The sequence below is a fragment of the Primulina huaijiensis genome, unplaced genomic scaffold (assembly GCF_012295235.1).
Source record: "Primulina huaijiensis isolate GDHJ02 unplaced genomic scaffold, ASM1229523v2 scaffold3501, whole genome shotgun sequence".
Taxonomy (NCBI): domain Eukaryota; kingdom Viridiplantae; phylum Streptophyta; class Magnoliopsida; order Lamiales; family Gesneriaceae; genus Primulina; species Primulina huaijiensis.
This window is the reverse complement of record NW_027358157.1, coordinates 72,175-87,532: the sequence shown is the minus strand read 5'-3', so window position 1 is coordinate 87,532 and position 15,358 is coordinate 72,175. Positions and strand designations below refer to the sequence as shown.

General features: G+C 35.0%; 4 protein-coding genes across 6 annotated transcripts in view; 2 read left to right on the top strand and 2 right to left on the bottom strand.

Moving 5' to 3' along the window:
* Positions 1 to 46: 46 nt before the first annotated feature.
* On the bottom strand, positions 47 to 3,576 carry LOC140968281 (carotenoid 9,10(9',10')-cleavage dioxygenase 1-like). Of its 2 annotated transcripts, none has more exons than XM_073429192.1 (12): positions 3,357 to 3,576; positions 3,076 to 3,219; positions 2,872 to 2,974; positions 2,516 to 2,790; positions 2,258 to 2,437; positions 1,995 to 2,073; positions 1,794 to 1,875; positions 1,509 to 1,571; positions 1,257 to 1,398; positions 741 to 1,124; positions 437 to 604; positions 47 to 281 (listed from the first exon to the last, which is right to left on the bottom strand). In XM_073429192.1, exons 1-12 carry the CDS (start codon positions 3,462 to 3,464, stop codon positions 174 to 176), a joined length of 1,836 nt encoding a protein of 611 aa, XP_073285293.1. In that variant the 5' UTR covers positions 3,465 to 3,576; the 3' UTR covers positions 47 to 173. The 2 variants fall into 2 exon arrangements, with proteins under 2 accessions (XP_073285293.1, XP_073285294.1); XM_073429193.1 differs by having other exon boundaries at positions 2,516 to 2,754.
* A 1,996-nt stretch (positions 3,577 to 5,572) lies between these two features.
* Positions 5,573 to 8,658, bottom strand: LOC140968293 (exosome complex exonuclease RRP46 homolog). The gene is made up of 8 exons (XM_073429204.1): positions 8,428 to 8,658; positions 7,842 to 7,955; positions 7,552 to 7,652; positions 6,976 to 6,996; positions 6,408 to 6,480; positions 6,241 to 6,308; positions 5,911 to 6,022; positions 5,573 to 5,814 (listed from the first exon to the last, which is right to left on the bottom strand). The coding sequence occupies exons 1-8, from the start codon at positions 8,531 to 8,533 to the stop codon at positions 5,699 to 5,701; spliced, it is 711 nt and encodes a 236-aa protein (XP_073285305.1). The 5' UTR covers positions 8,534 to 8,658; the 3' UTR covers positions 5,573 to 5,698.
* Positions 8,659 to 8,723: 65 nt separating this feature from the next.
* LOC140968291 (uncharacterized) lies at positions 8,724 to 12,183 on the top strand. Of its 2 annotated transcripts, XM_073429203.1 has the most exons (2): positions 8,726 to 9,006; positions 9,186 to 12,181. In XM_073429203.1, exon 2 carries the CDS (start codon positions 9,334 to 9,336, stop codon positions 11,635 to 11,637), a length of 2,304 nt encoding a protein of 767 aa, XP_073285304.1. In that variant the 5' UTR covers positions 8,726 to 9,006; positions 9,186 to 9,333; the 3' UTR covers positions 11,638 to 12,181. The 2 variants fall into 2 exon arrangements, with proteins under 2 accessions (XP_073285303.1, XP_073285304.1); XM_073429202.1 differs by having other exon boundaries at positions 8,724 to 12,183.
* A 604-nt stretch (positions 12,184 to 12,787) lies between these two features.
* LOC140968312 (uncharacterized) overlaps positions 12,788 to 15,358 on the top strand; it is an 11,695-nt gene continuing 9,124 nt past the window's right edge. The window contains exons 1-3 of the mRNA XM_073429235.1: positions 12,788 to 13,132; positions 13,769 to 13,876; positions 13,966 to 14,036. Coding sequence (XP_073285336.1) covers positions 12,956 to 13,132; positions 13,769 to 13,876; positions 13,966 to 14,036 — 356 coding nt within the window. The 5' untranslated portion in view covers positions 12,788 to 12,955. The remainder of the gene's footprint in view (positions 13,133 to 13,768; positions 13,877 to 13,965; positions 14,037 to 15,358) is intronic.

Below are 15,358 nucleotides of genomic sequence, written 5' to 3'. Positions count from 1 at the left end.
TCATTTTACTTTCTCAGCTATACGTAATATACATTTAAACCACTTACATTAATTTATTATTATTTGTTTTTATAGGCAATAAAAAAACTAAAAATTATGCTCATCAATGGGTCCTACACCGCACTCTTATATCGGATATATCGAATATTAAAATTTCCTCCACATCAGTAATGTTATCCCGACGATGCAAAATATCCGTGAAATCCATAGGGCACTCTACTTGGTAATGGAATTTTGGCCGCGGGCTCTCTTGAAAATTGTTTTGCGTCCACAATATACACCTGCAAAATTAATTTTAAAAAAACATCGATATATTTTTTTTATTAAAACAAACATTGATTAAACTNTGTGTTTGAAATAAACATATAAATATTGTGGATTCCTGATCATGATCAGAAATATTAATTTTAAAAATAAATAAATGAATAAACAGTACCTCAGATTTATTTGTATCTTCATTATGCACGAAAGTGATGATCCACCCCTCATCTTCTTCAGTGGATCCAGATTTAGCAACAAAAGCAGACCCTGAACAATATGTACTCTTCGGAAACATATGATATTCAATTTTTACCAAATTTTCTGCGCTTTGATTCTCCTCACTCTGATCAATATATAGATGACATAATTATTTTTCACTATAATTTTTTTATATAGTTATACGTTAAATGAAACAAAAAAACGAATGATATATATTATACAAGAAAACATGCATTATTAATTTGTTTACTATAAATTACCTTGTAAACTTCAACTTTTGATCTCTCGTCGAGATAAAGTTTTGCCAGGCCTGAATATTTTGCCATTCCTGCTTCGGAGCTTGCTGTAGAATCGACAATCTGTGCGTAAGCGAATCTATTCTTAACGCCCGTAAAATTAGGGTTTATTATCGGAAAATCGATGGCGAATTCGGTTCCGGTGAGGTGTCCTTGTCTGGTAACCTCTCCTGTTTTCATGTTCAATCTCCATTCATAAGCCCGGGAGAAGAGTTTCCCTTCATCGTCGTCTTCTTCTTCCACCAAGTCGACGTGCTTGAATCCCTTTGAGAACCATTCCAATTTGTTCCTCCCTAAATCGGGCCCTGGAATGATTGATTCTCGTGCTCTACAAGACATCACCACAACCTGCAAAACCTTAAACTATAACATTTTTCACGAGATAAATATATAATCAGTCCAAGACTGCGTGAGATGTCTAGTCAATAGTTAAATAAATCCTCTAGCCCCATATTGTATAAAAAAAATAAAAAATTTTACCTCATCATCGCCGATCTCGTAACAGTTGATCACATGAAATGAGCTATTTGGTTCAACTTGGAACCATTTGACTGAATCGGCATCACCATAACGAGGCAATATTCCTATTCTTGAATATCCTTCTTTCTCATACTTTATCAACCTATAATTTTAAATAAATATTTCTTGAAATTATTATTTATATATAAATTCAACCTATATGTAAAATTATTATGTATTGTCTAAAAAAATTACAATGTCAGTAAAACTTACGAGCCTCCTCGTAGAACCCGATTCAAGTCTACAATCAGTGGAAAATCCAATATCACATTGTACCTGAGAACATGCATGAAATTAATTATATATTTATATGCATGCATTATTTTTCACCATGCATGTAAATGTTTTTATCACCATGCAGCCTGCAGCAACATTAGCATATTCAAGACTATTTTGGGAAGCAACAGAGAGATTCGAGATGATTTAAGTACGTAAATGTTGCATAAAATTCGATTACAACAAAACTCGTGCATGCAAAAACATGAGATAGACGATCACCTTCTCGTAACCCCTATATCATGGATAAGGATACTTCGGTTGAATTTGAGATCCACCTTGTGTATTTGTCGTGACCCGTCGGCTTAGACCAAGAAGAGAATATTTTACATATTAATCAATAGGACCAAATGTCTTAATAGAATTTATGAGTAACATATATAGATATATGTTTCGACATTAATTTGTATTTATTTAATGTACCTGAGATGACACCTAGTTCAAAATAAGGTTTTTTGGCATCAGCTCCCATTGTAACAAGCTCACCTGTTCCTGGAGCTTTCTGTGTTCCTCAAACATAAACCTCATATATATAAATATTTGCAACATACTTTAATATACATATAGAATGCAGTACGTCGTAAATTCACATGCAAGAGAATATAAAAAAGAATAGTCCTTATAAAAATGATCCATTATTTCATCGTCCAGTCTTATTTGCATGAGCCAGGCTGGTTAATATGTACCTTCGGATGACTTGTGAATGGGCGGGTCCAAGCTCCATTAACGTCCCAGTCGCCTAAAGTTTCGAGCGTTTTGATATCAATTTCTTGAGGCACATAATTCTCAGCAATGGAGTAAAATTTTCCTGCATGCTCAATTATACTGGTATTGCTCATGATCTTGTTTGGCATGCCATATCTTAGCTGCAACATATCAAAAGTTTGACTCATTTCTCCGATCAGTAAATTTTCTGCACATGCAAATACTAGTCCATAGTCTACCAGATTAAGAATGAAACTTGATAGAACAGCAGATGGATTCCCTTCCACAGCTGGTAGAAAGCATGGCTTATTCCTCTCTTTTTCGATTTTAAAAGTGGACGTCTCGACGTATCTGTTATTGTAAATTATCTTCCAGCCGCCGCCATCATGTTCAGCGGTGCGATCTTTATTGAAATACAAAGCATGAAGCATTCCTTCTCCTTCAACCCACACACTACTTGTTTTTCCAAACACGGATACTGCAGATTGAGATTCTCCAAATAAAGGGTTGGATCCTGAAAATTTACTAATATTTCAGTTTAAAAGAAAATCAAGCAATGTGACCGATATATATGCATCTACATGACTACGAGTACCGTTTCTTATGTAAACGCCCTCTGGAAAACCATCTGGTATACTTCCTTGGACATAGATCAGATTAACAGCTTCTTCTATTTCTTCTACGGGGGCAAAGTTGCTCTTGTATATATAATTGGCGTATATAAATATATAATCAGTATTCAGTATAAGAAATAAACTTATAAATCAACTCTGCCGGTTCTTGAAAATTAAGTATGTACCTGAGAAGGGAGCCATGGCTGATCAACAAAGTCAAAAACCAGATCAACAAAAGAGTCTAACAATCTAACAGGAGCCTCTTTAATTATTTTCGGGACATCCCTTATTCCGACTGAGATATTGTCCTTGAAATCTCTCAGCAACGGCTGCAGAGGTCACCAAATCCACAATGACTGTGTCAAATATTCACATCTCTGTGTGTGTGTGTGTGTGTGTGAATCAAAGTCATTAATTTCTGTGTTCGCTTCAAATTATGGAGCAAAACATGACACGATATACGTACCTTGAAAACAGATGGGATTGGGAGTTCGAATGAGCCGAATCTGTGAGATGAAGGAGTTGATCTCTGTGTGCAGACGGTAGATTGGAAAGACCGAGTGTAAGTCATCATGTTTTTCTTTGACTATCGGTACCCAATATTACTCACTTATATGTCTAGCAAAATAATGTGAATGGTGGGTGTGGTTGCTGGTCAAATACGTTGAGCATTTATGGAGGTTGGAATAGACGGACGAAACACATTGAAAGAGCTCTATTTAAATAAATGTTAGTTCTATTGTATCAAAAAAGTGTGTGTTCTCTTTAAAAATACGAAATATGCCTTGGATTTATGATGAACTCGATAAGGTCAAGCAAGAAAGAATCAAAATTGGATTCACTTGTTTGCGAAGCACACAAAAATATCACACAAGTTGTAAATTAGAGAAACAGATTAGAGCATCATTTTCATTATTTGTTTGTTCTGGTTGGCTTCTTCCCTCGAATTGGCTACTTTGAAATAAACAATGCTAGACCAGTACTTAAATTTATTGCAGTTTGGCCGTCAAAACTTATGACCCGAGGTTAGTACCATTATGCATGTGATACTAATCAATTACATTACTACCAAAATGTAATATTTTCTTGTTTCAACAACACCAAGAATAATATAATCAACTAGAGATGTCATTCAATAAATTAAATAAATCTTAAATTAATTATACATATACTTTTTATTTAAAAAAGTTCAAAATTGCAGCCCCATGCTTGCTGCTACAAACTGTTTTAATTAATACTCTAATTTGGTGAATTCAATTCACGTTACACAAAATAAATCAAAAAACAATTAAAATGTTTTTACGTGATATATAATATATATAGACTTTTAGCCAATAAAATTTATTGAGTCATTTTTGGATTTCTACGAAGAACGTTCTAAAATGCGTCATCGAACAAATTAGATGTAGATGAATGGCTTTGGCTTGATTGTGTCTGTTAATTTATATTTTTAAAAAGCTTTTACGAGCATTTGGACATAATGGAGAAATGAAATAGAATTTTGGGAATGTGATACGAAGAACTAATTTACTAATGAGATATTCAAACTCATCAAACCGGCCACTTGCATTGGTGCCAGTCTAATCTAATTAATACCTAATTACCTAATCTAATAATATCTAATCTAGTTTAATATTATTAGGCTGTGTTTACTTAAGGAATAGGACTATTAACCCCAATTAATATGAGTTTGCCTAACGTTTGAATTGTTAATTGTCTTAATTTTCCTAGATTTGTCCAAATTCACGTAGGGACATTAGCGTCTTTTCCGGATAGTTTGGTTAGGATATTTTAATTCATTGTTTTTCTAGTTCTAGGATAGTTTGGTTAATTGCATTTATAGTTGTGCAGCTTCATGTATGTTGCATTAGTTGTAGACATTTCTTTATTTATGTTCAAATATTTGTAGGAGTATAATAATTTTTGCTTAATTTTATTTTGTTTTGGATATGATGCCTAAAAAATGGTAAATTAATCAATATTTAGAAGTATATGTATAAAATCTTGTTTATCTATTGTATAGAATAAATACTTTTTTTTTTGTTGCCAAAATGCTATACTATTCCTATAAATATAATGACAAATAAAAGACCACATTCCATCAACATTTGTTTTTACAAGGAAGTGACTCATAAAATAATAAAGAAAAATAGATCTTTTACACATTTTTCTTAATCTATATATACAACTCAATCGGAAAAGAATCTGAATTTTCTGATAGAGTTCCACTTGCAACAACTCAATTAGATTAATATAAAAGAAATCAAGCAGAAATTAGATTGAGTTTCATCAATGCATTATGGATGTTATCAATTAACAATGAAAAAACGAGAGGTAATGAGATTAATCAAAAGAGAAATTAATGTTTTCCCCTGGATGAAGGAAGGTCCAAGAAACATAAAGAAATGGATATTATGTATAGCTATGTCGAATCAAAGAAGTCAAATTATATTGAAGTAGTTAAAATTCTGAAATAAAATATTTGAAAAAATATATATGTTTATTTTCAAAGTTAATACCTAATCAATGAATTGCCAAAATGTTGAATACAGTGAATTTTCTATTTTATTTAACTTATTTTTTTCCAATCACAATGCTCCCACGTGCATTGCACGTGTGTTTTCCTAATATCCCAAAATGCTCACAATCTAATAGCAGATAATAATTTAATTTAACACGATAAAGAGTGAAACCAAAGCTTCTAAAATTATGCACTAAAAGTTATATTTCCTTAAAGCGTATAACAGAACATCTGGGCTCCAGAGAATTAGAGAAGCAGAGGCAATACAATAACATTTAGATGTGACCTCAACCAGCAACGGATTGGTTACTAGGTGATTGTGACTGTAATTTCTTTTTAAGAATATTAGACAGCGGTGCGACAGCGGCTCGACCGTGTTTTACACATTGAAAGTAATCATCAACTGTAATAATAAGACACATGAAAAAGAAATGAAAATCAGCGAGTAGAGATGCATGATATCATTCCTATTACTCGAATGAATGGTAAAAACAACCACCTGTCATCACACCATGTGAAAGAGATGTAATAATCCCATCTTCCTTTGATCCTTCAGGCAGCACTGATTGAACCGGGCTAGGGAAAACCAGATGTACTAATGCCTTCATTCTCTGCCATATAAAACCAAAAAAGATGCTCGAGGAGACCAGCAGTAAGTAATAAACACACATAGATAATGAACATTGAACTATGGTCATTTTAGATTTAATATCGATCACAGAAAGTTCATAAGATACAAGCACCAACACAAGTCACGTGATTCCCATTGCAGTAATTTGCAAATTCCATTTTCAGAAAATTTCGTTAAAAAAAGGTACCGCTGAAATACCTGCTCTTCTATCTTGTTAGGGTCCAAAATAATACGCCCATTTTCCACCAGACAACAACAAATGGCAACTGCAACACTTAATGGTTAACCGTTAGTAATTCATATAATTTAGAAAGGCTGGATTAGATCAGAGCACAAAGATGAAGGAAAGGCATGTATTGGATTACCAGCAAGATACTTCAAAGGGATTCCAGCATCTACAAGGGCAGCGCATGCTGCATGTATAGCACACGGAAGAAGCTTGCAAGAGCTTAGTTAAGGAAGTTTGGAGAAAACAGGAAAGAAATACAAGTCATATTGTTGTTGCTAAAAGATTGCATAATTTCTCTCCGATGCTAGAGTTAGATAATTGCCCATTTCTAAGTTTGGAGAAAACAGGAAAGAAATACACATCATATTGTTGTTGCTAAAAGATTGCATAATTTCTGTCCGATGCTAGAATTAGATAATTGCCCATTTCTACCCTATCAAATGAGCTCGGAAGAAGTAACAGAGTGAAGGGCAATATCTCTACGGAATGGTATGATCAAATTTTTTTATGAAGAAAAGAAAGAAAAACCATCTGAAACCTGAAAAACATAGCTTCAAACCAAGAACAAAGGGGGAAAGCAGGTTCCCCTAACATACCCAGAAAATACAGTAAAATTCATCCGGTGGAGCAAAAGGGCAGATTCACAATCCAATTCACTGTTTTGATATTGCATATAAAAAGAAGAATGATAAAAAAAAGGATACTGAACCATCATCATGGACAACCTGTTAGATGGGTAATCCACGCAATAAGTTTGATGATAAACTGATAATGCACGTAGAGCAAAAATAAATACTGTAGCAGACTAGAAATTCACATGAAAGAGAGATGCTTTTGGCACTAAAACAAATTATGGACTGAATCGGCCTAAAATGTGTTGTTTTCTACCCAGTTTAGCTATCTCCATTCACCTGGTCATTGTATTCTGCTAAACCCCCTGCTAATCCACTCATGTATAGAGTCATAACGGCTTAAGAGCATCAGAATCTTAGACAGAACATTTGTTAGCTCAATGAGGCCAGAATTTGCCCGTCAAAAAACTAGTCCTCTCAAATTAATCACAAAACTGTAACCGGTTAATTAACGAATATATTTCCAATAAAATTACCTACTTCTTAATCATGCGATCAGAATTTATCAATTATAGGAAAGTCAACTGTGTTGAGATGGAATAGCACTAAATCAAGGTAAAATTTGATTAAGACGCCGATATTTCAGAACTTCATTAGGAAGGAGATTGGACAAGCCACTTTTTTACTTCACTGACCATATGCCCTCACCTGAATTATAATTGAGGTTGTGGTATTCGGGTGAGCAGTCAAAAGGCAAATATTTTGCAATGTTCTTTTCAGTATCATCTCAAACTCCTTATCTGCTTTTCCTGGAAAATAGATGTTCTTATTAAACTTGAACATTGAAAGTTGGAAACTATAGTATATCAGGTTCTGCAGCTTATTTAACATTTAGTAAGTAATGCCAGCTTCTTAAACTATGTTCCTTTGCCAACCACATAGTTATCCTAACCAGAAAACCAATGCCAACTTTGAGGAAAATACTAGAAGTAGCTCACCAATCTGCCCAATTTTAGGCTTCCAAATGACCTCAAGACATGCTTTTTCTGGATTCTCGTTCTTTTTCGTCCCAGCTTTTGGCCCATAAACAGCAGCAAGAACTCTGGTTTCCCCTAGGACAACCAAAAACCTTAATACTCAGTGATAAAAAGAACCATAATATCAATAATGCAGTCAACACTTAGTGACCAAGGAGGCACGACTCGTAACATTTCAACAACCATTTTCCCCAGTCAACAAATAAATCAAGTACAGGACAGCGTTTGCTCAAAACCATTAAAACTACTTTATTATATTATTTCACAAGCAACGGAAACATTCATCGGGTCCACGAGTGGATGCCGGTAGGTATGATCCTTCCATGAAATTTCATACAAATTGATTCAAAAATTTTTTTTAACTTTAACAACCCACCCCCCCAACCCCAAAAAAAAAAAAAACACACATTAAGAGGGAACAGGTCTAGATAACGAAATACGCATCAAACAATGTATCAGTTACAGAATTGCAAGTGAACCCATTAAGTGCAAAAGAACTTGAAATTAGGGAGGCAGGAGTAGGGTGGGTCCTGAATAGGCATTGTACCATGAGAACAGCTACCAGAACCATGAGCTCGATTTAGAACGTTGCGAGAACAATCCAGTGGTCTCAATTGGTTGGCTCCACGTCCACCTTCTCGCTCTAAATCCATGTCTCGATGTTATCAAGAAAATGTTGTTTGATCTGGGAGTAGGGTTTAGCTAGGGTTTGATGGATACCCATATAAGTTTATCGGGTTTCGGGCCAGAACGATAGCCCGNTTTTTTTTTTTTTTTTTTTTTTTTTTTTTACTAAGAGCTCTGAAATTCCATCAGATAAAGCATGTGGTGGTGCATAGGTGGTAAATTCTTAGGGCCGAGAATAAACCAGATCTCACAAGTCCGACATTTCCTACTTGGACCATATAAATTAGGCCCAATAAATCAGCCCATGTCATTGTCTTACTTTACCAAGTTCGCCCACTTTATTTTAGTGTTTAATCAACGGTGCCAAAAGGCAGCTGTAAAGCCCATAAGCTAAAACCCTCCTTCTCCGACACCGTTCTCTGGAGATCGATCGCCGGCGAGTTCTGCGGCGAACTTCTGAATGATTGATACTTTGCGCCTTGTGCATAGAAATCGCAAGGTTCGGTACTCTTGGCCGCTTTCTCTCTCCCTCAGCTCACAAGCTTTTACACACTTCCTCTCTCTTCGTTTCTATAAGCTAAGAAACTATTATTCCATTCAAATTGATCATTCTAACAGCTCAACATTACGTTATGTTGGTCCAAAATTCGATTTTCTTCTGCAATTTTCGCCTTTCAGGGGTTGTTGCAGCTCGTTCAACATTCCGATTAATTCCAACGAGAGGCGTAAACTCACCGTTGGAATTTCAAGAATTATCAAACAGCGAAAAGGGTATCTTTTACAGGAATTTTCTTGCGGTTTCTGCCCTTTTATCCTTGTGAAAATAATGAAACTGCTTATAAATAGGGAGGTGGGGGTTGCGTTTTTCAAAGTTGTATTTCAAGACACTTCGGAAATCATAGTTCAACAATGTTGTATTGCTGTGCATTTATTAGTGAATGAATACCTTAGAATTCTGGCTCAAGATGTGCTGACATGGGTGATTAGGACAATAGGGAAAGTTAGGAGTTATGAGGTTGTGTGGAGACAGCACTATAAGAGTGAATCAGATTTTTTTATTCTTGATTCATTTATGCGCTCTTTTACCCACGTGGGGATGGGATACTGTGCGTTGGAGGTTTTGTATAGGATTTGGGAGGTTGGTTGTAAACCGAGTTTATCAGCAGTATGCGAGCTAATAAAGTTGTTGCTGAGAATTGGTGATTATGGTAGTGTGTGGAAGTTGTTGAGCTGTATGATCCATAAAGGACCTCGACCCTCAATTTATGTTTTCAATGCGGCAATTCTTGGCTTTTGTAGAAGAGGGTTTGTTAGGGTTGGAGAAAGTTTACTACAATTGATGAGGAAGTTTGGCTGTGAGCCAGATGTGTATACATATAATATTTTGATCAATGCTTACTGTGTCGGGGGCAAAAGTTTGGATGCGCTTTCTTTGGTGTATTTGATGATTGAAAGTGGTTGCTACCCAAGTAGTGCAACGTGTGGGACAGTTATTAATGCCTTCTGCAAGGAGGGTAACGTTGCAGAAGCAAGAAAAATATTTGATGGGATGCTGGACATGGGTGTGTTCCCAACCACTGCATTGTACAATTCTTTGATGGATGGTTATGTTAAGACAAGAGAAATTAGTCAGGCATATATGCTTTATGAAGACATGAGGACCAAGGAGGTGGCCCCTGATATTATCACTTTTAATATTTTAGTTTCAGGGCATTACAAGTATGGAAAGGAGGAGGATGGGGACAGAATTCTGAAGGACTTTTCAATGATGGGAGTGGTTCCAGATTGTTCATTGATTGATGTGTCTATTGCAGGACTATGTTGGGCTACAAAACTAGATCAAGCATTGGAATTATTGGAGAACGCTTTGGAGAAAGGGATTCCTCTTAGTGTAATGGCATTTAATTCTATCATTGTTGCTTATGGAAAAGTAGGATTATTGGACAAAGCTTTTGAAGTCTATAAGATGATCGTGACATATGGTCTAACTCCTTCAGCTTCCACGTATACTTCATTGCTCCTAGGTTTATCAAAAGTGAGAAGGCTCCAGGAAGCCCAAGATCTTATGTATAAGATGATAGAGAAGGGTTATCCGGTCAATAAAGTGGCTTTTACAGTGATTCTAGATGGATATTTTAAAAATGGGGACATGGTGGGAGCTCGGAGGCTGTGGGAAGAAATGGAAATACTGGGAGTGGCTCCTGATGCTGTTGCTTTTTCTACCTTTATCGATGGACTTTCTAAGTCTGGTTTTGTTGAAGAAGCCTATGATATATTATTGAAAATGACTGGAAAAGGACTTGTACCTAACAATTTTGTTTACAATTCCTTAATTTATGGCCTTTGTAGCAATGGAATACTTAATGAAGCATTGAAGTTGGAAAGGCAGATGAGATGTACAGGCCTGTTACCTGATGTAATCACCTTCAACATTATCATGAATGGGTTCTGCAAACAGAGAAGAATGATGTCAGCCATGCACACCTACATGGCAATGTACAAACGTGGATTAGTCCCAGATATTGTGACTTACAACACTTTGATCAGCGGATACTGCAAGGAGTTTGACATGTTAAATGCGAAAAATGTAGCGAATAGGTTGTATTCTACTGGATGGAAACCAGATATTACAACCTATAACATACAGATTCATGCTTTCTGCAGAAGCCGCAGAATGAATCAAGCTGTATTGATGCTTGATGAGCTTATTTCTGATGGAATAATTCCAGATACCGTTACCTACAACACTCTAATGAATGGAATCTGTTATGATGTACTGGATCGTGCAGTGATCCTGACAGGAAAATTGCTCAAGATGGCCTTTGTTCCAGATTTGGTAACCGTTAACTTACTATTGTCTAATCTACGCAAGCAAGGGCTACCACAGAGGACTGTGATGTGGGGACAAAAGTTGATCGAGATTTCCTTTGAGTTTGACGAAATGACATGTACGATATTGGACAAAGCATATCAGGATCTGCAAGATGATGCTAATCATACAACGGAAATCACAGGGAAAAGTCTCTTTCTAGATTTCCTTATGTATATGACATATGATTTGATATGCAGAAGTATGGTTCACCACAAAACAAGATTCAATCCTAATGATTTCATTGGCAATTGCTTATAAATATGACGGAATGTGCCCAACCAATAATTTATAAATTGATACATTCATTGATTTTCTTTGATCAATCTTGAGGTCCTGCCAAAATTTGCTCCTGGATCAGAATTCAAAGTAATAGTTACCATCTCTCATGATATGTCAAATAGAAAATGGTTTCACTATTTGAAGAAATGAAGCAATGCAAGGTACTCTGTTCAAGTATATTTTGCATTCGTTTACTTCTATTGGGTGATGGCACTTTTCTCCAGCAAGAGAGCTTAAGGCTTTGTGATTATAGCCATTGTTTGAAACAACTGCAACTGTTTGCTTATCAAGGCATGGCTCGAATTCATTCCGTTTAAATGATTCACTTGCAAATCTGTAAGTGCTTATTTGCTTGATGTTTATCTCGTTTCCTGGACCTGTTCCCTGATAATGTGCTTGTGGGGCGGTGTTGTGTTAAAGTTACTTTTTTTAAAACAATAGATATGAAATTTCATGAAATGGCCACACCTATTGAAAAATCAGCCCGTAAGTTTACTGTAATACTCTCAGGCCTGAAAAAGAGCTCTAGATTACAAATGATTGTTGAAATAATACTTATAATTACTTGTTCTCTACTAACAGACTGTTAATCACTCTAACTTCTCTTCTATATTCGATATTTCTGTGTTGTCTTTTCAAATCAGTTTAATTCTTTTACATGTTGTGGAATATCTATTATCCTGTATTTATATCACTTTATTTTACTATGATTGCCGACGTATAAATTCGAAAATAGGAAATTAATAACTTTCACTACGTACAATCACAAAATGAATGTGACAACGATGAACTCTCAATACCGACAAATTTTCTATTTCACCCCTTATTTATAAAAAATGTAATTCGAAAAATAATCGATGGCTGATTTACAACCATTCCTTAGTGAAAACGAATATATGGGTTCAATTTTATCTCATGATTTTATAAGCATATTAGATTATATATATGAAATGATACCGAAAAACAATTTGTAAACAGACCTCTCAAAATAAAATAAAGTGTTGCATTCATATTAATTAAATCCTGCTAATATGACTAACTCATATACAATAGTGCTTCTTATTAATATATTAGATATGTTTAATTATCGGCATTACGTCTTCAAAATTAAAACCTCGTGAGATGAGATGTCACAGTAAAAATATCCTCAAGTCACTCTTCCACCAACTTGTCTCTTTTCCATCTGTCCAATCTTTTTTCCTGAAAAAGGGGCAATCCTGACTAGAAAATACGGATTTATCAGATAAAAAAGAGACGGGTTTTACAGGATTTGAGGATTAAACCCAGAACAAAATCTATGGCCGCTGATACAAAATCAAGCAATTTGGTCAAAGTGAAGCCCGGAATAGGAGATGGGCCATCACCATCTTCGTTAAAATCCAAGATTATTGAATCAAAGAAGAAAGTTTCTGAGATCACAATCAAGCAATCTGCTCATGCCAAGCACAGATCCACTAATAATGCATCCAAGGTCGTATGTATTGATTTCCAAACTAGTTCCTTTTTCGTTATATTTTTCAGTTTTGTTCCTCTTTTGCTATCTTTTTATCAATAGAAGCCAAAGCTGAGGTGCCCATTAAATGTAAGGACTAATTTTTTTCCTTCCGATTTGGGTTTGTTATTATCTGTACTGTTGTTACCTGAAATCTTGAAAGATTGGTTGGTGCTTTCGTGGATTGAATTTTAGTTTGTGTTCTCCCTTTTGCTGTGAGGTGCCCATTTTCAGTAATTGCTGCTTTTTTACCATTGAATTTGAAATCTTTGTGCTTTATATCATTTCGTTGCTGCGGATGTATTTTGATTTGATGAAGCTTATGGTTTACAAAATTAAAGACTTTTTATTTGAGCTTGTAAAGCCTTCAAGACCTAATCTTTTTATTATCTGCGTCGATTATGTTATTTTCCAAATTTAGCCAACACGCGTTCTAGTTTTTGTTAGAAATGGAATTGTTTAATATTGGAATTGGTTGCTCCGGGTTATAATTTTTGAACTACTCTCTGCTAATATGCCCCCGGTGGATGCATCAGGTGTTGATTATTGTCAAGTGTTTATTTTGCACATTCTTATTTTTTCTCCTGTTGAATTTCAACGTGGCACGAGCAAGTGAAGATAAGCAAAACTTCGCGTCAATCAAAAACTGTTACGAAAATAGTGACCAAAACCAGGGTGAAGAAAGTTTATTCCTTGCCAGGGCAGAAATTTGATGTTCCTGAAGAGGTTCTGTATCAGCTATTTGGTCTTTTGTATCACGAATTATGCCACAACTAGTCCTTACTTTTCTCGATTTTGCTGCTTCTTGTTGACAGAGAGAACCATTGAGGATATTCTATGAATCCTTATCGAAGCAAATACCTTCAAGTGAAATGGCCGAATTTTGGTTAGTTTCTATTCATGCACGATGGCTCTTTTGTTTAGAAAAATTTGGAGTGGAAATATCACATGTATATGTCGTTATACTGTGATGATGGAGATTGCTGTGTTCTTGAAGTTAGGGTTCGATGTCGGTTTTCAAGTAGTTTTCTCTTGTGCAAGGATAAAAATGCACTTTTTGGGTACCGACCAGCTTGTTGGCTCAATGGGGATGGAGGAGCCAACGTTGTATAAAAATGAAATCAGCCCATGTAACTAAAATCTCAATCTTGCGATGCATATTCCCAGTTACAATAGGTAACTCGTCAATGTTTACTATGCTGATTCATAGGATTGACTCATGAGATTGTTGGATCTCTGTTTTCTACGTGCCCAAACGCAGCGGAAGTTTAAAATCTTTATTTTATTTTGAAAACAAAATAATTCTTTTGGACACTCGTATGGTTTTCAGGAATTAAACATGCATAGGATGTTTAAAAATTATACCTTTGTAAATTAAATCACTGGACTCCAACTGATCCGGTATAAACGGATTAGCTCTTGTTGATTCCCTACGAACTTTTTTCGTTTAATTCCTCCTATCAAGTTCACGACTGGATGGTTTATTCCTCTTCCAATTTGCACTAGAAAATATGGAAGAAGTTTTGCGTAGGAGAGAAATTGATTGAGAGATGGCTCAAATTTTCCTTCAAAAAAGTAGTGGCCAATTTTTCCTTTTGAAATTGAAAGTCTCGAAAGAAAAATGTTGTGGTAGGGTAGGGTTTTAATTAACATGTGTTATTTATAATTAAATAATAACCTAATGACATAATTAACATTAATGGGCTTGATTTAATTAATTGGGCTAGTCCAACTAGTTTAATTAATTTAATCAAAGCCTATTAAAACTTTAATTATTTATTATGATGGACTTGTACTCTTACAAGCCCATTAAACATACCCACCTTATTTAATTTATTAATTAATAAACTCAACTTTTGAGCTTAATAAATTAAATACATTATAAATTCAACATTTGAATTTATTATTTAAATTATAAATTCAACTCATTGAATTTTTATCACTTCCAAAATTTAATATTTAATAAACCCAACATTTGAGTTTAATAAATCAAATTCTCAAATTTTATAAATTCAACTACTTGAATTTATTCTCTCAAAATTTAATTATCATAAATTCAACTCCTTGAATTTACTATATAATATAAATTCAACTTCTTGAATTTATTCTCTCAACGGGAACAAACAATCCAGTACTTGTGTGACCCTCAATGGTTCAGGGATACAGCTAGCCGTGGGTTCACAACTCTTTGTGATTCAGGACATAATC